The 21,870-nt window shown below is 55.8% G+C and overlaps 2 protein-coding genes across 2 annotated transcripts; both read left to right on the top strand.

Annotated features, from left to right (window-relative positions):
* Window positions 1–4,702: 4,702 nt before the first annotated feature.
* On the top strand, window positions 4,703–11,554 carry LINJ_31_1560 (putative protein kinase; the record flags this gene model as incomplete). Its single annotated transcript, XM_001467413.1, has 1 exon — window positions 4,703–11,554. One exon carries the CDS (start codon window positions 4,703–4,705, stop codon window positions 11,552–11,554), a length of 6,852 nt encoding a protein of 2,283 aa, XP_001467450.1.
* A 6,703-nt stretch (window positions 11,555–18,257) lies between these two features.
* Window positions 18,258–21,095, top strand: LINJ_31_1550 (conserved hypothetical protein; the record flags this gene model as incomplete). The annotated part of the gene is made up of 1 exon (XM_001467412.1): window positions 18,258–21,095. One exon carries the CDS (start codon window positions 18,258–18,260, stop codon window positions 21,093–21,095), a length of 2,838 nt encoding a protein of 945 aa, XP_001467449.1.
* Between the last annotated feature and the right edge of the window lie 775 nt (window positions 21,096–21,870).

Here is a 21,870-nt window from a genome sequence, read left to right as displayed (position 1 = left end):
ACGAGAGGGACTGTTCCCTCCCCTCCCCTCCCCCTCTCCTCTTTTTCTCTCTTTTTCATGTCCTGCATTCATAGGAAAGTCTTTTGTATAGTATTTCGCTAAACGTTTTCCTTCTTTTTTTTTACTTGTATATCCGGCGCTGCTGTTCGATAGCATGCGTGACGACCACGCCAACATACAGCTAGTGACACCTACACATGCTGATTCGCAGAGCGCCTATGCCATCATGACAAGGTGCGATGGACATGTCGGGGAACTAACACAAACACACATATACACATACAACAACACTCACAAGGGTGTATACTTGCTGTCACTGTTTCAAAATCATGTCCATCGAGAAAGAGAAGCCTTTGCAGGCTTTTTTTTTTCGTCTCTCCATTTTCAAGAAGTGGTTGCATAATCCCTGTTGTTCAACCCACTCTTACGTGTATCCCTTCTCTGTGTTTCTGCTTTGCCTGTCTTGAGCGTTTTCTTTTTCGCCTAGTGCTGCTTGCTTTCTTTTCTTTGACGTGTATGCCACCTCTACGCATATGGCGCTTCCCACCACTACCTCCGTTTTCTTTCTTCTAAGAGCTACTGTTCTTGGGCTCTCTATCCCGTGTGTCCCTCTCTCATAGCATCATGTCAAACTATAATTCTATGAAACCGATAAAGGCCTAAACACAGAAACGGCGTGCACAGTGATCGAAAAGAAGGGGTATGCGTGCTTGCCAGACACCGTTCTCATCATCGTACGAACAAAGGAAAAAAAAGCTAAACAAGGGCTTTACGGTCTGCAACAATACACGCTCAACAGATGCACGCAAACATACACATACGCACACACACACACACGCACCAAAGCAAGAGAAATGTGTCACCGAATAAAGAATGACGTGGAAAAATGGTAATAACCAAAAAAAAAAGAAAAAAGGTCAAGCCTCTGAGAAGAAGAGGCACGTGCCTTCGGAGAACCACTTCAGAGAGCAGACCAACACCACCACCTCAGAATACTCGTTTACTCTTTTTATTGCCCGCATTTTTTTCTATATTGTGACAAATCCGAGCTTGACACACCCGCATTCGCTCTTCATCGAGACAAGCACGCATATATTTTTCCTATGTAACTGGCTGACTGTTTTTTTTGATGGGGGGCTACTTTCACTCAAATTTTATCTCTTACCTTTTCCTCGTCGCTCCTCTTTCATCAATCTTTTATGAAGCTCTATGATTCTGATGCCTTCTTTTTTCCCTCTTGTGCCAGTGTTTTCTTCCCCCCTCCCTTTTTATAGCATGGCATAGTGCTCAACTGTTTGAGAGCGCACCCGACTCTATGGATCTGCGCTTATTACCCTCGCTGTCTGTGGGTGTGTATTGGCATGCATGTGTGTACGCATATGGGGGTGCTTGTGTTTGTATGTGTGTGCGTGTGCGCAGCGTGGCGTGGAGGTGAGGACGTGCTCGCCACATGTTGGCCGGCCATTACCACTAAGCTCTTCCGAGCGAGCACATGCATGTGTTCCCTTCCGTTTCATTTTCAGTTTCTCCTCTTTGGTGTACGCAGACGTACACACCACCAGAGAAACGAAACGCACAAAACTGCCGCACATGACAGCAGCGCAGTGGCAGGTGCCACAGACAAAGGTTCTGTCTCTCTTTTTCGTATTTCTCTTGTCCTCCATCCCTCCCCCTTTCGCCCCTTCGTTTGATTTCAAGCAACTCTTGGAGAAAAATAACACACATAAGCACAAGGAACACGCGTGCATCTTGGATCCACGAAATGGCTGAGCACAAAACGCCGACGTCCACGCATCTGTCAAGAGAAAAGAAGGAAAACGAGCCGGTGTAATTTTGCTTGATTTTTTATTGATTTATTCTGCCATTGTTTGCCTCTTTCCCTCTCGCCCGTTTCACGAAGGACGTGCGCTTTTCGCACTGCCTCTTTGTGGCGCTCGTGCATGCTCACTTTCTTTTTTTTTTCGTATCGCTGTTGTGTTGACAGGAGTGTGCCTCTTGCTTTTTTGCCACGTGTGCGTGTGCCGTCTATGCTACGCTCTTGATTTTCATTTACTCCATCCCGTCTGGGCCCACTCTATCTTCCTTTCATCATCCCTTCGTGAACCACGGGCTATACTTGGCATTTTCCACTCTCCACCACCGTTGGAGCTCTGCAGGGTACATATTATGGTATAGATGTACCCAAGAGCGTTGAATGGTGGTGGCTATCGCTTCTCCTGCCCTCCCTCTTGTCCCCCTCTCCTGCAGCTCGTGCGATGAGATCGCACTGAGAAAAACGCTCGTGTCGCCGGGATAGTGCCCAGAGGGCTGATCAGCTATTATTATAGGTGCAGGCATATGTCTTGTGTCCAGCTCATCTCCCACACTTAAGCCACGGAGTTTGATGGGTTTTGAATCCTCGCCTTCCCATTGCGAAAGCGCTGTGCCCTCCTGTAGGGGGCACCTCAGCTGTTTCTCCCGGGCGGCTGCCGGCAACGATGTACGGGCGTGTGCGCGTGTGCTTGGCGGCTCTCTCCTGCCGGGGAGGATGGCAGCTAGTTTTACCACCTCGTGTGTGATCTCCAGTCAGCGCCACCCGGCCAACCCCCATCACGTCAGCCGGCGGGCAAGAGAATATGGTGGGCAGGGAAGGGTGGGCCCTGCGCTTTGGGAGAAGGCATCGAAAGGGCAAACAGCGATTCCGTAGGGGCACAGCACAGAAGCCAGTCCCCCCCCCCTTTGCCTTCTCTTTTTTTCTCACACGCTGGCGAGGGCAGCAGGTGCTCGCATGTGCTCAAGGATGGATGACAGGTATGGGTCAAGCGGAAGAGTCGGAGGAACTGCACGCTCTCGTCTTTTCGTCCCTTTCTGCCGTCTTGCTCTTTTTTTTTTTCAAGACGTTTTCGCCACCCATGACAGCTGCTCTTTTCGCTTTCTTGTGCTCCTCCTGGTAAGTCTTCTGGCGCCTCTTTCCCTCCTTTCTCCTTCTCTGTTGTGCTCCCCCAAAGAGCGAGAGAGAGGAATCCGCTGCCGCTGACGTGCCCGAGCGCTCAGCAGAAGGCGCCGCTTTTCTCTCCCGGTTTTCTTTCATTTGGTGTGGTGACTGTGTTAGCTTCACTGTGCCCTTTTTTATTTTTTTTTTCTTTGCTTTCCCCCTTTTTTGCGCATTTCTGCAGAAAACAAAGAGGAGTCCGCGGGCCGCAGAACGCTCGAGCTCCCTCCGCCACCACCACCACCGCCCGAATGAAAAGCAAAAAGGCGATGACGCGAGAAGAGCGATTTTTTCGGGCTTCCTTGTCCCGTCTTCTTTGCTCTCCACTTCATGTCTGTGAGTCGCGCGTGAGGGAGAAGGGCAACAGAAGGAAGAGACGCGTTGTTCTTTTGTGTCGTTTTTTTTTTCTGAGTCTTGCTGTCTTATTTTATGTGATGGGTACCTGGACGTCTTGGAAGAGGCGGATCCTCTCTTGAAGCTGGCGATGGTGACGAAAAAGGGTGCGCGGGCAGCGCAAGACAGAAGGTGAAGCAAACAAAAAAAAATCCGCTTCAGCGACCGAGTCAGGCCAAGTGATGTCAGTGCGGGGACACGGCCTCCTCTTTGCGCCTCGCCGACTTCTCCCCCCCCTCTGCAGCTGTGGGAAGGCAAAGCTGGAAAATGGGAGGGAGCGAAACAGGAAAACAATAGGGGGGGGATGCTATCAACGGGAAAGCTTCACTCTTCTATCCCCACCTTGCGAGAAGAGCATGTCTGTCTTGATTTATTTTCTCTTGAACATATCTTCGCTACAGCGGTCGCATGCGCTCGTGTCCGCTGTACAGCGGAGTTTGAGTAATGAGGAAAAAATGAATAGAATCCGCAAGGGCGACTCGCAGTGACAATGCCTCCTGCAAGTGTGAGCATGCATTTGGGATTCATGCCCTATGGGGGAGGAGGGTTGTGGCTTCTTGACCATCACCCATGTCTGTGCAGTTTCCATTGCGCACTGGGTGATCATGTGGGCATTTTGGTTCGCCTACCTCCTGTCCTCATCTGCTCCTCAGAGACTCCGCTGGCGTCGGAGGGGGGGGGGTGAAGGACAGCAGTTTTAGCTCTGGAATCTTGTGTGGAGGTCAACAGGCTGGTCGTGTTCAGCGCTCATCTTTCTCATTAGATGGCGAGGAATGCTTCTTCGTCCCACGCAAGCTGTTTGCTCTGCGTCTATCCATGGCTCACTGCTTCTCAGAGCTCCTGGACAACACCCCTCACTCACTTCTCTTCTATATGCTCATGACATTTTTTTTTGCCTCCCGCAGTGCGGCAAAAGACCGCGTTAGCCGGACCTGAAAGTCTCTCTCTCTCCCCCCGTGTGGAAGCTCGTCCGCCTTTCTGCCCGCCTCTGTGTCTTGGTGCATACTCTTGGGTGATCCTGCGCACACGTACTCGAACTGTAACACCCCACCACCACGCGGACGGAGCCTCTCTTCCTGCGTAAAGGCAAGCGGAGGAGAGAGAGAGTTTGTGAATGGTGGCGGGAGGGCGTTACCAACACAGACACCAATCTTGTGCCACACACGCTCTCCTTATAGAGTCATCGCATCCGCGCTGGGGATCGGAACGACGACGGCGATAGGGCGCAGAGGGCAGGGGCGCGGTCGAACGCTTACTGAGATCTCTTTTCTTTTTTTTTCGGTTGTACTTTTCTTTCGTGGCTTTCCCACCCTCGTAGCTGAACCACGTTTCATAGGAATGTTGCGGAGCGGTGCCTTATGCAAGGCACTGTCGTCCCCGGCAAGCCTCCCCGAAGCATCTGCAACGGTGTCTTCTCGCGGTAGCGCTGCCGACCACTCCATACCTGTCAGTGCACCTGTCTTCATCGACGCTTTTGAAGATTTGACGACTGCGAAACCCTCGCTACATAGGGAGCCCCATATCAGTAGCAGCAAGAGTCCCAACGAACTTGAACGCCGTCGACGGTGCTACCACGGCACGCAACCGTGTGAGCAGGTCCTTTTCACGCCACCAGTGCGTGAGACGGTCATTAGTGAAGAGGAGGAGCTCTCTCTCTTGCATGCACGGCGCATGTGCAGCTCTGATGCGCAGCTGGGGACCACGCAGGCAGCCTGCGCATGGAGGCCTGCGTCGCCTGAATTCACGGATCTCGTCCCCTTCCTCGCTTCACAGTCACCGCTGGAGCCGCTATGCTCAAGCGAGCCCGCTGCTGTTGCACCCTTGTCACTAAACGCCACTCGAAGAGCGTCTCCTCGAGATGCCACCACCGACACTGCTGCTGCTCCCACGACTTCAGGGGATTCCTCGAAGATTACGATGGCAACCGTGTCATCACTCACAGTTCACACCGATAGCAACACTGGCCGCGCGCTGCACTCGCGCACCAGCTCACTACTGTATTATAGTCCGCATATCCACTATGACGGCAACAGCGAGAGCCTCGAGACGGAGGCTGCACTGCATAGCAGTCACGCGGCGATCTCGTCCTCTATCTCATGCTTTCACGCGTCCTCCTTGGTTACGCCACGTGCGCTGCCATCGTACCCGCTTAGCTCTAGCTCCAGAAACTCCATGGCGCTGACGAAGCTGCAGGCAGAGTCCTCCCGCAGTGAAGGCAATCGTAGCTCGTCACCTACTGGCACGTGTGGCGGGGCTGCTTGTATCATCTCTGACGCACTCGCGCTCACCCACGAAAAACCTGATCACCTTCTGCTGCGTGCATTGGCCAGTGAGGAGGGAGCTTACGTGCCACCGCTCAGCACCTTCACCACAACGCAGTGCACCATTCCACCAATCACAGCACCCCAAGCGGAGAAGCAAAACGTGAACACTAAGAGCGGTTTTGCTCCAAGTGTGCCGTCGATTCGCCTCCCCGTTGCCTATTCTATCCCCGTTAGCGATTCGGAACGTAGCCTCGCCAGCATCCCTGCTCTGGGGTATGGCCCACGCAGTACTCCCAACGCCTGCTCCTTGACTTCTGCTCGTTCGGGCCCCTCTGCGCGATCGGCACGTCACTCTAACCGCTGCACCTCAACGTTGCGCAACGGCGTACCAACGCTGAAGGAGCTCTTTCCTACTCTGCCCGATGAGCTCTACCTCACGCGCGATCGGCTGTGCATCTCGCATGATAGCAAGCGGCGACTCGGGTCTGGTGCGTATGGCATCGTGCAGCAGGCAGAGCTCTACCCGCCAGGTGTCGAGGCACCGCGCATGTTCACACCGACGTCGGAAAGTGCCGCGAGCACGTCGATCCCCAGCACGCCGTGCTTCTCGCCAGCCAACGGCCGCGTCTCAATTCATAGCTTCTCATCCATCGCCGCTGCTGTCGGAAACCATGAGAACGTGGCTGGCGCCAGCAACGGTGGCTACTTTGGGGCTGAGCAGACGGGTAGACCCGGGGCTATGGCGCTGGCTGCCAAAACGAGTGGCAACATCCACTTTCGCACAGTGTCGATGTTCAGCAGCGATAGCGTCACCGCGTCGGCCCTGCCACTGCATCAGCAGCCGTATAACGGGCAGACCGCGTCGTTCTACAACGGTGTGGATGACATGGTGCGGTGGAGCAGCGCTGTGGAGTCCGTGAAAGACCTGCCTTGGGGACATGCGCTGAGCTTAAACAACGATGCGACGCCGAACATGACTACGGCGCAGGCCACCGTGCTATCGCCGACGTCGGGTTCACATGAGACACCGGCGTTCGATGCAGTGAGCACTGCTTCGTCCGAGGGCCAGCACAGCGCCTCACAGTCTTCTTCCGTGGAGAGGCCCCTGCACTGCAAAACCACGGCGGCGACCACAATGGACTTCAATTGCCAGACACAGAACGACCTTCGACTGCCAGCGGTGCTGGGGCTACGCTTGGGTCACAACCCTGACTTGCGTGTGAGCCCGCGGACGTCGTTGCCTGTCTCCTCAGGTCACCTCAGCGGTCGCGTCTGCGGCGCCGCCACAGCAGTGGACGACGCAGGCGAGAGCACAGTGTGCACAGGCATATGCGAGGAGGGGCGCGACTGCCTCGCTAGCGTTATCGAGTCTGTGCGTCCATCCAGGGGCGAAGGGGAGGCCGTCGACGGAGAGACGGAGCCGTGGGCGCAGCACTCCATGACCTCCAGAACTGGCAGGGGCGCTTTTGCGTTGCCCCACTCGCCGGTGGGGGGAGGTCGCGCCTACCGCAGCAGCAGCATGCGCGTATGGCGTCGCGTCGCGTGCGGGCGTGGGAATGAGAGTGAGGGATCGGGGCTGCGCACGTACCCTTCTTTTACTTCCCCAACCATCCACGAGGTCTCCATGGGCACCTCATCGGCCGCTGCTGTAGAGGGAAAGCAAACTCCCTGCTGCGAGATGGTGGTGCCACCAGCCACTGTGGATGCATATCTGCACCGTTTTCTGTCGCGAACCGCCGATCTTGTCTCTTCCAAGTTTGTTGACCACGTCGACGCCGCTGATCACACGGTGCGGGAAGCAGCAGTGGTGGGAGCCGACGCAAACGACAAGGCGCAGGCGGAGGGTTATGGCTGTCTGCCAAGCGCACTGCCCCGTGCACTTGAGGATAGGGAGGAAGGGGGGGAGTATGAGCCTGCGGAGAAGACGAGTGCGACACCGGAGCGCCGAGGCCCCGAGTCGCGGCGACAAAGAATGCAAGAGAGTCTGGAGATGAGCAGATCCTCCTTTCTGGTGAGCATCAGCTACGCTGAGCACGAGCTCACGTGCAGCGACGCAGGGGATGAGACGCTGACGCTGACGGCGCAGCAGGCAATTGAGGGGGCGATACGGGAGGCCCAAGAAGAGCACCAGCACGCAATGGATCAGACGCCGGAGGGGACGGAGAAAACACCGGGAGCAGGGCTTCGCCTCAGACTAAAGGGACATGACATCAGCTGTGCAGGGTCGGAGGCGCAGAGTGAAATGCGGTCCGATGGTGAGGCGGCAACGACCACTTCCACCGATGTCGTGTTGGCGGCAGCAGCGGGGGAGGCGGAGCGGATGGCGCAGCGCTTTACGCACCTTAGCACAGGCACCTCAGCTCCAGCCTCCACCGCGATGGCAAAGAGCACAAACGCCGGCTTTTTCGGCCCCCGCACACACGTGGGAGGCGGTGTCGGTGGGGATGCGATCCTTGGAGGGCACGTGACCCCCAGCAGCACCTCCAACTCATGGACTCCGAGCGGTACGGCTCCCATCGGTGCTTCCGCCGCCGCGTCGGCGATGTCCGCAACATCCATAACGAGGCCCGGCAACCTTGGTGGCGCACTTGTCTCGGGCGGCACCAACAACACGCTGCAATCATCCTTTGATTTTCCGCGTACCCCGGCCGTTCACCATGACATGAAACCGTCGATGGTCTCCGATGCACTTTCCAGCGGTGCGGTGCCGTTCCGCTCAGTCGCCACCAAGGTGATCGAGAAGGTGGATCTCACCCGCAATGCCATGAAGCTGAACGCGTTCCACAATGAGCTGCGCATGGCAAGTCGGCTCCGCCATCCGTGTCTGGTGAACATGTTCGGCGTTGCCGAAGATGCCAAGCACTTCTACCTTGTCATGGACCTCGCAGAGAAGGGCAACTTGGCGCAGTACCAGCAGCGGTTTGGGGTGAGGGCCACACGCGAGATGGCGCCGCAATTCACGGCAGACGTTGTACTTGCCCTCGAGTACCTTCGCGACGGGTCTCAGCACTCTTATTGGGTGACGCCGCCCCCCGACAGCACAGATGACAGCCTGCTGCAGGACCACAGACACTGCACATCCCGGACGCTGGGGATGAGAGGGTCTGCAGGCGAGGCGAGTGCCGCGGAACCGCGCGGCTTGCCCGGCTCCACATCCGCACACCTCCTGCGTCAGGCCACCGAAAGCGCCTCAGCGGCAACAGTGTCGAAGCGACTGTCGCTGAGTGCTCCAACCACTCCTCCTCTGCCGTCACAGCATACCGGCGCGACCGATGCCACTGACAACGTTGGGGCGGATGCGTGTAGTAGCGTCTCAGCCGTGAGGCTGGTTCCGCGAGAGTCGATGTCTGAGTCGTCGGAGTCGCCTTTGCGCACCTCTTCCACAGCTTTCGGACATGAACCCCCTGTGCCTGCTCACACCGCCACTCTCCCACGGCAGCAGGATGACAACGGCAGGTCCGTCGCGCAGCAGGACAGCATCATCGTGCACCGCGACCTCAAGCCTGAAAACCTACTGCTCACCTGGGACTTTCACGTGAAGCTGGCCGACTTTGGCGATGCGTGTTTCTACGGCGACAATGAGGCGAACAACTTTGGCGGGACACCGTCCTACATCTCGCCAGAGGTGTTCGCGCGCTGTAAGGCGAGCCCGTACAGCGACTTGTGGGCCTTGGGTTGCGTGCTGTACGAGCTCCTGGTGGGCGAGCGGCTCTTCTCCGGCTCGCTGGTCGAAGTCGGCACTGCTGTGCAGCAGTTCAAGCCCGAGGCGTTGATTTTTCCTGACACGCTGACGTCCACGATGGCGGATTCGTTAACTGCGAAGGGGAGGGACGCACGGGAAAGAGGCACCGGGTCTGCTGCTGGTATCGCGGAAGCTGCAAAGGACTTGGTCAGGCAGCTCCTTCAGCCGGTGCCCGAGGAGCGCCTCGGGTCGGCGGAGCGCGGCGGCTTCGACGCCCTCAAGGCACACCCCTTCTTTGCGGACATAAGTTGGGACAAGGTGCTGCAGACGACGAACATGACGACCACTAACACCAACTACACAGCAGAGCTGGCCGAGTACCTGGAGCCGACGGAGGCGGTGGTGTACTGCTCCCCGGTGAAGCTGCTGCCGACCGTGGAGGGGAGTAGCTCCAAGGAGCATTTGAGCACCAAGAGCGGCGGCACCAACTCTCGCAGTACGCAGATCGCGCTGGTGATGGCGCTCACCGATGCGCCTCGGCTGCTGCTGGTGAACCTTGACCTGCACATGGTGCAATTCGAGATTCCATGGTCGACGGAGCTGTGCGTCAGTGTCCTGCGCACCGAGCGCTTCACCGTCACTGTCCCCTTCAGCGACGTTCTCAGGTCCCCCTCGATACCTGTTCCAGGGTCAACGCTGCCGCCGACGACGACGGCAGAGACGAGCCCGATGCACTCGAGCAGCAACTTCAGCGCGGCTGCGGCAAACACGATCACCTACACCTTTTCCGATTGCAACGGGCGTGCTGACTTGTGGGGCGTCAAGATCCATCACCTGCAGTCGATGTGCTCCGCGAAGCTGGAGTCAGGCAGCGCGGCCGGAAGGAGCCTGCCGCGTCTCTACTCCACCCCAGTGGTCCCCACGGCTGGCGGGGCATTTCATTTGCCTCGGTCCAGTGCCTCCTCTCAGCAGCTGAAGCACCAAAGGCGCCGTGACACCCCCACTCTCTCTCCACGTGCAGGCAGACGCTTCCTGCAATGGCCGCGCACAACCCCTCGCACCATGCGCGCTGGGAGTCTTGGCAGCTTGACCTTTTCGAGCAACGAGCGCAGCATTGGTGCGCCGCGCGACATGCGGTCCACTGCAGCGACGGGCACCTGCGCAGCACTGAGCAGCGATGCGTGCGGCTGTACGTTGTCGGCGCGCATCACGCCGGCGACACGCACACGTGCAACCTCCTCCTCCCACCGCATTTCTGTCTCGCAGTCGTCTGCCTTCACCGTGAGCAGCGCTGCAGCAGCGACACCATGCACGCCGTCAGTCATGCTGCATTCATCTGATATGCTACAGCCACCGTCGCTCACAGGAGCGGCGCTCCCGTCTTTCCATCGCGGCTCCGCTACCGTGACCGTGACGATTGCATCCTCAAACACAAGCGACTCCCCACGCGGCTCTCTGAATACCTGGAAGGCAAATGTGGGCGACAGCGAGAGCGTCAGTAGTCCCAAGTCCCCGCTCGAATTTGACTGCACGCAGAGCACCGCATGTGCGCGGCCTGCTGCCCCTCCTCCACTGTGCAGTACCGCTAGCACATCCGCCAACACCCCTGGAGTCTCTCCTACCAACACAACCGCCATTCCTATTGGTGGTGAGGACTCACCGCAGTGCGGTGGCAATGTGAGTGAGGCGCGCTGGAATGGGTACTTTCTGACGCCTGCCACATCGACGTGCGCTTCGACGGGGGCCTTGCATCCCTTGAGTGCATCAGCTACGGCGACTTATGCTTCCGGCTCGGTGCCGGAGAGTGCGCTGGGGTGCAGCAGCAGCGTTGGCAACGTCACACCCCACCTGGCGTTCTGCAGCGGGCCCAGATGCGGGGGTGAAGGTCTTCTATCTAACAGCTTCGAAGTTACCCACGAGGCGCTGAGCCAAGGCGAGGGCACGCCGGGCCCTTGGAACACGCCGACGCAGGCTGATAGCACCACAGGCACCCCAGGCACCCCCGGCGTCTTGCGGTTGCCGAGTGTTTGCCGAGACAAAGAAGAAGGAGGCGCAGTTGGAGGTGGCGCGCCTATCATTGCCTTAGCGGAGACGGCACCAGCTGCGGCAGCTGCTGCCGCTAAATTGCCGATCAAGCGGTCACAGGCGCGTCAGCAGTATCATGGGGCGCAGAAGATGAAGAGCAAGCCATGCTCAGCAGCAGCAACATCATCGACAGCAGAAGTAGCACTGGAAAAGCGCTAGCCTCTCCGATGCTTGTGCCTTTTCTGCTTCGTTGGTGAGAAAAGCGGTGGGGTGCACGTCGGTGTTGCTTGCTCTCTCACCTTTTGTTTCACTTCTGCGAAGACAGCGAAGATGTGAGGAGGTGCCCCACCACGCCTGTCTACGTCTCGGTGAGTGGGTGCGGCAGAAATGTTTGTTCATGGAAGAATGGATGTGGGCGCGGTAGGGTGCAGAGGGAGTTAGGCACAGAGGCCGTACACCGGAATAGAAAGGGTCCGATCCCCTTCTCTCTTCTTCGCCTCAAACGACGCACTCAAGGATCCGCAGCATCGAAGAGAGAGACGCACGCACATACGTGTGCACATACGTACACTACTCCCTTCAGCCACTTTAAGCATAGGCGTGTACGTGTTCTCCTTTGTCCTGCTCGCTCCTCGCACCACGTTTGCTTGTCTTCCCGCCCCCGCCCCGCTCTCTCGCTTTCTTTTCTTTTGCGCATGCACCAGGATTGTACATGTACGTGCCTTTCTTTTTCTCCCCATCTTTTTCCCGTCACCCAAACACACCCGTCTTTGCTGGCTGGCGAAGGCGGCAGGCGTGCATACGTACACAAGGGCGGAAGGGGAGAACAGAGATGGTACTTGATGCTATAAGGACACACACACACACACACACACACACGACGCCAAACCTGCTGTGTTGTCTCCGCGCGCTTCAGAGGAGAGCGCATGCGCGCATCCGTCACCTCCTCTCTTTCGCTTGCGCGTCTGCCGGCGCGAAGGTGCCGTAACGCTTTGCCTCGCGTGTACGTGTTTCGTGCGCTGCGCTGCATCGATGCCCCTTTCCGTCCGTCCACGCTGCTCGTCTTACTGAGTCGCATCTTTCCCCTTTCAACGTACACGCAAGCAAAGAAAAAGGAGTCCGAAGAGGCACAAACAGGCAAAAAGGTAAAGCAGGGAGAGAAGCACTCGATCTCCTTTCACACCGCCTCTTTTTGTTATCGGCATGTGTGTGTGTGTGTGTGTGTGCCTTTTCTGTATTTGTAACGGGCGTGGGCGACTTCGTCTCGTCTTCTCTCCTTCCAGACAGGAATCCACTCTTTGACCTGCGTGCGCTTCTCTGCTCTTTTTTTTTTCCGCTTCACCGTGCTCCTTGTTGACCTTTTCTGCGTAGGCTTGCCTCTTTTTTTTTGTTGCCTTTTGCCCTTGTGTGTATGTGTGCTTCGTGTCGACGTCTTTTGCGTCTCTTTGCTTGTGCACCTCTGCAGCGCTGATCACTGTTGCGTGTGCGAACTTCTCACCCCCTTCTCGTTTGCTTTCTGTCTGTCTGTCTCTTCCCTACCAAGGGAGGCTTGCTCTTATCCGTGCCGCTGTGTGTGTGTGTGTGCTTGGTCTCTTTTTCTCCCCCTTTTTACCCGTCTTTCCTCTGTACGATTTTTTTTGTTGTGGTTGTCTCCCACTGCGGCTGGCGCTGATGATGGCGCATACCATAGACCCCACTATCTTCGTTGTCTTTTCCCCGTTTTCCTTCCTCTTGGACTGCAATAAAGCGCTCTCCCACGTTGACCTCGTTTTCTTTCGGATGCTCTGGTTCGTGTTCCCGTACTTCGTCCGACTCTGCGCTAACCCTTTTTTGTCTGTTCGGTTATGCTCCTCTCCTTCTTTCGCTTGCTTTGCTGCCGTCTTGTCTCTGCAGGAGCGGTGCGTGTACAGCTCAGGCAGCGCAGCGAGTTTCCGAATGCGTTTGTGCGCGTGTCGGTGCGCCTGCTGTCACGCGATCAAGTCTAACCCCTCTCTGTCTCAGTGCTTTCGGCTCTGTGAGTCGCACCAGCGATTACTTTTTTTTTGTGTGTTTTTTTTTTCACTCAACGCCCATGTATCTCTTTCTCTCTCTCACTCCTTATCTCGCCTCTCTGGAGTACTGCTGCTGTGTCCGCACACTGGTGAGTTGGAAGGCCCACGCAAGGCACAGACACACAGGCACACGCAGACAAAAAATGTAGAGACCATGTCGGTGATGGATGGCTCGATGCTGTGCCGGTGTCTCTGTGTGGACGTTTTCGTGCCATGCCGAAACATATCGTCGCTTCCCTTTTTCGCTTTTTTTTTTCGCGCTCGCGATTCGCCTTCCATTCATGCATACATGTCGTTTATATATATATATATGTGCCACAACGGCAAAAAAATCAATAGAAGCAAGCGCATGAACACACGTATGCACATCTGCGCAGGCAGATGTATGGAACCGCTAGCAGGGTAGAAGGCAGGGGCAATGTGTAGCTGCAGGTGAGAGATCTCATATCCGCCCCACGAATACCCTCTTTCGAAAAAAAAGCGATGACGACATTGGATCCCTTCTTTTCTCTCAGAGTGTCGGCTACATTTACCTCCTTTTACTGCTGAGAGATCTCCCTTTTTTTTTCTATGTGTGTGTGTCTTCCCCTTGTTTGGCTGGTGCTGCTGTCGATCCTGAGGTGTGTGCTCCTGTCGTTTCTGCTTTGACCTCCCTCTTTTTGTGTCTGCATTCAGACATTTCTTCTTCTGTTTTTTTTTTCCCGCTGCTTTCCACAGCTTCTCCTCCACCTCCCCCCACCAAAAGGATACATGACGCTCTCTCTCTGTCGACATGCGCCCCGTGCCTGCATCTGCGTGACTCTCTCTATTTTTCTCTCTCTGTGTCTTCAGCCTCCTCGTCTTCTCCCCTTTTAGCTGCCCACACGCTGCACACGAGGGCCTCTTCCAACCCCCTCCTTCACTCCTTTCTCTCTTTATTAGACATGCAATGAAAGAAGCGTCAACAAGCAAAGAAAATGAAAAGGAACGGATGCCACCCTCACCTTACCTAGCCTCCTTCCGTCTTTTGGTATGCCCTTTTCTTTCACCCGTGTGTGCTCGTACATGTATGTAGCTGCGACCTGAGTCTTTTCGGTTGGATGCTCAATTACTTTTCTCTCTCTCGCTTGCTGTCGTGCCCTCATTCAGATTCGCCGTATGGAGGCTCATTGCTCGATCAGCTGTCTTCTCGTCCCACTCGTCTCTCCCTTTTTCTTTGCTTATCTCGTAGTACTGTGTTAAACGGATCGAGAGAGCTACTTGTCAGAAGGGAAGGAAAAAAAAAGAAGCAAGCACATCAGAGGAAAAAAAACCGAGAGAGCAGAAACGAGAGATCGACGAGGCTGGAGGGGGAAGGCACGGTATGTGGCCAGTGGCCCAGCCCTGGCAACAAAGTCTATGTATGTGTGCGCGTACCTTAAGGAAGTGCGAAGTCGGTGGCCGACTGCGCCGCCGGGCTGCGCTACAGGGCCACTTCGGAGCAGCGATACCGGTCGTGTGATTGCCTCACGCACATCAGGGCGAGCTGCTCTGTAATCTGTTGATGTCTCCGGAGCCGACATAAATGAACATGAGAGTGGCGACCCCTCTCCCGCTTCTTTCCTGCGCATCGCCCTGCTGTCCCTCTCGCCTCTTTCCCCTTATCTCCATCACACACGCATGCACACGCACACATCAACGTAGCATTGGATCACGCCACGCTGACATTCCTCAAAGAGTGGCACCTGTCATCTTTTCTGCCTCTACGAAAAAAAAAGAAAAGAGAACACACACACACACACCGACCGTCGCTCTCCTCGATCAGAGCAGAGCCTCCCCCCTCTCTCTTTTCCCCTTCTCGAATTTGCCGATATCCCTCCTCTCCTTTTCTCTCTCTGTGCCCCTCTATTTTTTTTTCCATTTTGTCTTATTAGCCGTTTTGGAAGCCCGCGTCTATCAGTCAGCGACAGTTGTGCGACGTCTTTGTCTCTCGTTCTTTTCGTCTCTTTTCTCGTTTCCCCCGTGTTGTTGGGCTTTGTGTGCTCTGGCTGCGTTTTTGTTTTTGACTTTCCCTCCCCTTGATTCCCCTCCTCCCCCTTTTGCGCTCTTCCATTGACCGCTCTCTTTTTATTTGTTGTCCCCCCCCCCACCCACCCACCCCCGCAAATATCATCTGTACCTGTTCTCCAATATTTTCCTTACGTGCTCGTCTTCCCCCCGCTTCCTCCTTCCCTGACGGACACTTTGCGTCTGCGTGCGCGTGCGGCTCTGATTCTCTGACCGCGTCTTGCCACATTGCCCCCCCCTCCTCCTCCTTGTATATATATATATATTATATTATATTATGTTTTGTGTGTGCTCTGTTTTTGTGATTCGCGTTTTGCTTCTCTGTAAAGGTTCCTTGTTTACCACGCCTGCGGGAGCCCTTTTTTGATTATCTCTCTCTCTCTATCTGTGTTGTTGTTTTTGTGGCTTCGCTTGCATGCGTTTTGGATCGACACGCCACGAAAAAGAAAAGCGGGCAAATCTACAACAACCCAAAGAAAGAAAAAGAAAAAAAAATATTGCTTGAACAGCGTCGCGAACAACTGGTGCATAGGATAAAAAGAAAGCCTTACACGTGAAAATAAGGGATCTATTTTTCTTCGACGTGGAAGACAGGACCGAAAAGCGAAGAGTGCGCACTCCAGCTTGACGCCGGTGCCTCTGGTTTCGTCTGCTTTTCGTTACCCCAGATATTTCATCGCTATTCTTCTCCCTTAGTCGTCTTCACAGGGTTGGAGTATCGTATTCAGTGCGCACAGAGCGGACGCTGCCGAAGCTGCCCTTTTCGCCTTTTTCGCACTCTCGCTCCCTTTCCCTCGCAGAAGATTTTTCTGTTCCTCGAAAGGCGTCCCTATGAAAGGAGCCACCTTTTGCTTTCTCTCCGTACATTCTTTTTTTTTTTTCGCGTTTGGATTCGTTTTTTTTTTCTTTCATAACCTGCACAACGCACATATACATACGTATTCGCTCACGTTTAGTAAAGGCTCATCGCCTTCGCGCCCTCTCTCTCTTGCTTCCTGTTTATCTTTTTTTTTTCGTGTTGTACGGACGGGCTCTTTGGTAGCGACAGGGCTTCTTCTCGATCTCACTCACTCTCTCGCGTTTCCGGTTTCCTTTCCTCCGTTGTTGTTCCTACTTTAAAAGGAAAGGTACGCTGCAGCGCAAAGAGTTTGAGAAACGCCAGATAAAAAAAGAAGGCAAAACAAAAAAAGTGTGTGTCCCTCCTTCTCCACCCACCAGAAGAAACACAGAGAGGCGCACGGGTCCGAACCCCACTAACGCCAACAACAACAGCAAAAAAAAAGCATTTTGCGACTGGGAGGGCGACCTTTTACAGAAAGTTTAAACAGGACACACACACACACACGAATTGAGTCAGCCTCCCTCACGCCATCTCTCATCCCAAGTTCTCAAAGCAGGAGCGAATATAAAAGCTATACCGCCAGTGGCAAGAAAAAAAGTCCAAGCACGGAAGAGAAATACACTAATCGACAAGAGTACGAAGGTGCGAGGAGGGTCTCGTTGCTTCGCCAGCACGTAGAAGCATACACAGCTCTGCGGCGCTCCCCTAACCTCTCTCCGCCGTTTCTTTCCTTTTTCTTCCTTTCCTGCTCTGCCGTTGTGCGCATCTCGCAGTGCGAACCCTTTTCATTTGAGATCGCTGCAGACGGGGGGAAGAGAACGCAGCAAACGACGGCGACAGATACGAATACAGGCGGCTCGGGCGATCTCTTTCTCCGTTTCTACGCACTTTGAAACGCTAGTGTTTCAGCCTCAGCCTTCCCTCAGTTCTATTTTTTAACTTTTTTTTTACGTTTTCTTTTTTCTTGTGGTCTCCAGTTTGTGCCTTCTTCGTGGCCCCTCCCCGTTGTCGTCCTCCCCCAACTCTTCTCCAGTTACATGTTTTTTTTTTTTTTTTTGTTTCGCACAGCTTCACCAACCTCTCTGCACTTCTCTCTTCGTGCTGAAAACGGCAGCAAGACGATACAAAAAAATAGAAAGAAGCAACACTTCAATTCCTCTTCTCACCCCGTGCCTCCTTTTTATCTGCTGCTCCATCACTTCATAGTCTTCTTGTTCGTGCACTCTTTTCATCTCTCTTCCCTACTCCAGATATTTGCGCATACGCTCTGGCACAGACCCCCCCCCCCCGCACACGCCCACGTCCACGCCCCCCGTGTTACTGACACCTCTCGTGCTTTCGGTGCCTGCGTTGTCTGGCGCTATTCCGATTCGCAGCTACAACCGAAAGCAACAACAACAAAAAGACGGGTTGCATTCAAAGAGAGAGAGAGAAACTTAGAAAGGGAAAGGCAGAGTCGACACGCTCTGCAATCCCTCCATCGAAGGCGACGTTGACTCGGAGAGATCGCGTCATCGAAAGCGAAAAGGTCTCCCTGCTCGTCGCCGTGCTTGTTCGCTGTTGGATTGTTATCCTACTGCTCCATATCTTTTAAACGTCAATCATTTCGACTCACACGACGCTCCCCCTTCTTGTCGCTCTTTTTAGGTTGTCCCGCCCCACTCTGCTCCCTCCGCATCCCTCTTCTGCTCGGACTCTTTATTTTTTTTTCTTGTCCGTTTGATTTGCCCCCTTTTTTCTTGGTCATTATTTTCTTGCGTGCGTGTGCGTGTGCGATCGTTTTTTGGATCCCTGTCCGCGCCACTCTGTGCGTCAAACAGGTTTATCTCGTTTTCTTTCCTTTTCTCTTTTTTCGCTCTGCGCTGATAGCTTGTTCGTCTCTTGGTTCTCTCGCTCTCTCTGTCTTCCCTGCGTTCTCGTGGAAGTCCACAGCCTTTCTTGGCCCTTGTACATCCTCGCGTGCTTGCAAAGCAGGAACAGCCGAGAGGGCAGAAAAGCAAACAAAATGGGTACCGCGCCGAGTGCGGAGATCGTGCCTGATGCCCCTTTCCGCGTCCCACAAAGCGGCGTGCGGCAGGTGGCGCTGATCCCCATTGTGGAGCAGTACTTTCCTACTCCCGACTGCCCGCTGTTCAGGCAACTGTACGAAGCCTACACTGACCCATCGGTGCGTTACTACATGCGGCCCAACTTTGACGGCAAAAGCGGCGACCTCAGTCGCATCCCACCCATCGAGAACTCGCGTGAGGACATGCACCGCCTCCTGCTTCGGCACACAGCACAGGGTATGTTTCTGACCAATGCCGCCGTCCGCGAGGTCTACGAGGCCGGCGACCTCTACCGCATCCGCCCCGTGCTGTGCGCTGTTGTGTTTCTCTACGAGGGCACGAACTACGTGCCAGAGGGCAGCGTGCAACTTCCGTCGCCGAGCCGCGGCGGCGCGTCTGCGTTCGCGAAAGTGATCGGCATCATCGGCGATACCTGCACGTTGGTGAGCAAGCCAGACGACCCGCTCATTCCTTTTCGACGCGACGATGTGCTGAAGATCCGAACGTTGATTATGAAGTCGGCGGGAGACCACAACATGTCCCGTGTAGTCCTGCTCGCGGCCTACATCTACTACCATCAGTGCTGCAGAACCATCGGTCTCCCGAACGTGCCTGCACTGCCGGCCAGCTTCACGTGCTTTAAGACCAACATTCCATTTCTGTGCTTTCTGCGAGAGATGCGGGATCGCATGGCAAACATTCTGGAGGCGCCGAAAAGCTCCAAATTTTACATTGACGAGTACTGCCTCCACGGCGCGGTGAGTCGCGAGTATGTGGCCAAGATGATGCCCGCCGTCGCCTGCTACTACATCTCCTTCCTGAAAGCAAAGTCAGAGCAGCGAGTCCTGAAGCAACTGTCGCATCAGCAGCCTATCGTGACGGGCTGCGCTGGAAAGGAACGTGCTGGGCTGACGGGGAAAGCTCTGATGAACCGCGCTGAGACTCACGTTGGCAGCGTCTACACCGATGTCTTCAACGACCACGAATCCCTGGCCGTGAAGGCGGCAGCGTTGGAGGGTGCGTTGAAGAGCGGGGGCAACACTGCTCCGAAGATCACCTACGTGGTGAAGGGGTACGTCACTCGCGCTGTGACAAGCATCTCGAACTGGAGTCACGCGGCCAACGAGGTGTACGTGGTCTGTGTGGACAGCACCGTGACGGTGGTGGATCGCGCTTCGGTGGAAGCCCGCAATGGGCCGACGCACACGCCTTCGCTGTCGCACCAGCTGGGCCTGAGCGAGGACGCCGAGGCGGCCGACGGCACGACATCGGCGGTGGTGGAGACTCTTCACGTGCGTCGGGGCGACATCCTCTCCTTCTACGTCCCTCCGAGCACCCGCAGCACTGGCGCCAGCCCAAGTCTCGGTGTTACCGCGGCACACGATGTCAGCGAGGATGAAGATATCTTCTATGGTACATCACACCTCGAAGCGCTGAAGTTCTGCTCGGACAACACCTCGCCGTTGTTGTCTTCGTCATCTGGGGCACCGTTGCGCTGTGACTCAGCGGGTCTTGCTCTCGATGCTGCGAAGGGAGCCTCCGATGAAGACAGCGCGTCCGCGGAGGCCACCCCCTCCAGCGGAGCGACTGGCCTCGACGGCGATGCCGCCCCCTTTGAGGCGAAGAAGGGCAGCTGGCGCGTCGACAACATCTTCATCGAGAGCGTCCTTCTCTCCCTCGTGCGTGATGAGTGCAAGCTGGCGCGTGAGGCGACAGAACAGGACCCGGGGTGGGTCTACGACGATGCCAGCAGGTCCTGCGTCCACGACGGCTCCTTCTACGTGTGGCACTTCCGTCGTGGCCACGAGGACTTCTACTACGGCACCGTGCCTAAGTTTGCCAACCCAAACCGGCAATCGAACCGCAAAAACGGCGGCTGCAGTAGCGGTAACGCGGTGCAGGGCAAGGTTGACCGCGGCGGCGTCGGCGGGGCCGGGGCTGCGAGAGATCCGAACAGTGGTGTCCGCAACATTGGCGCGCGCGGGAAGAATGGCGACACATCGCCAATGCTGCCGCCAAGCGTGCCTCCGGTACACAGGCAGAATATCTTTTCCCAGCCATCCCAGTCCTCGAAGCTGCCGCAGAAAGGCGAGTTGCTGCCCCTCACCCTTTCGGCGGCGAGTCCAGACGTTCAACAGGCGTACCTCGCGTCTATCGCCTCTGGGGTCTCGTTGCCACAGCCTCCCGCGTACGATGCAAGTACGCAATCTGCAGTGCAAGCTGCCCCAATGCCGTTTGCAGGCAGCATTGGCCATGGCCACCTCAATTCAATGTATGCCACATACCCCGCGGAGGCGGCGGCGATGGCGGCGGCGATGGCGGCGGGAGGCGCCCCCGTGATGTACACCTTCATGCCTGTCAGTCAGGGTCAGAGTGAGATGTCGCCGGCGCCGCAACAGCAGCTGCACACCATGCCTCCCCAGGGAATGTACGGTCATGGGGCGCCCCCTCTGCCCCCGTCTCCTCCGCAGCAGCAAGCCGTGTGGGGCGTGGCGGGTGCTGGCAACATTCAAGGCACCGCAGCAACATCCCAGTCGGTCGGGACATGTGTCGTGAATGCACTGGGCCAACTCGTTGCTGTAGGGGGCTTAATGGGCAGCGGGGTCGCACCAGCGCCGCAGGTGTCCTACACCCCGTCTGTTGCTGCCGCCGCACCGCAGTCGTACCCAAGCTATGTGATGGTAAATGGGCAGCTCTGCATCTTGCAATCGACCGCGGCTAGCGCCACCGGCGCTGCACCATCCCCGATGCTATCCTATCAACAGCACCCGCACATGATGACCTTCACTCAGTGACGGAGCGTTGAAGCGCCAGCTCCTCTTTTTTTTCCTTTCCCTCGTTCGCTTCTGCGCACCATACACGATCGAAGCGGTGGAAAGGTGGCGGTGGGAAAGGAGGTTATTGAGTGGAGGGGGGGTCGCGAGACAGCCGCATAGCCCAGCGCTTGAGTACACGCGTGTACCCACGGTAGCGCGGGTGCCTCACGCTTCCTTTCTTGTTTTTTTTTTCGCGCTGCTTTCCGCAGTTCTTGTTCGTGTGCACTCACGTAGGTTTCTTTCGTTTTCCTCGTTGCTGCCGCCTCCTACACAGAGCTGGTCGCTTATCGAGCTCCTGGTTTATCGATATGGACGCTTCGGGAAAGGTCTGCGCAGCCTTTTATTCATTTCTTTGTAACCCGTGTATTATTGCTTGCCTTGCTCGTGCATATGCGTAGGTACCCTCTACACAAGCCCCTTCTCGTACACAGTGACACCGACACACCCACACACACACACACACGAAAATGCCCCAGCAAAGCGGGCAGCGCCGCGGTCGTCAGTCTTTGGCGCTTGATCGCTGCTCTGAAATACGGAGTAGAGCGCCTGAGTTGAGGAGCAGCAAAGGCAGAGCGACTAAATAAGGAAGAAGAGCGAATCATTGTACGCCAGAAATGCATGGACCAGTAGCCGACATGCGCGTTAATGGCATTCTCTCTTCGTACCTCTTATGTCTCTTGCTTGACCTTGCTTTCTTTTCGTCTCGGAAGGATGTGGATGTGTGACTCTCTCCTCCCTTCCACTCAATGCCTTT

The sequence above is a fragment of the Leishmania infantum genome, chromosome 31 (genome assembly GCF_000002875.2).
Source record: "Leishmania infantum JPCM5 genome chromosome 31".
NCBI classification, from domain to species: domain Eukaryota; phylum Euglenozoa; class Kinetoplastea; order Trypanosomatida; family Trypanosomatidae; genus Leishmania; species Leishmania infantum.
This window is presented reverse-complemented; position numbering and strand designations above follow the sequence as displayed.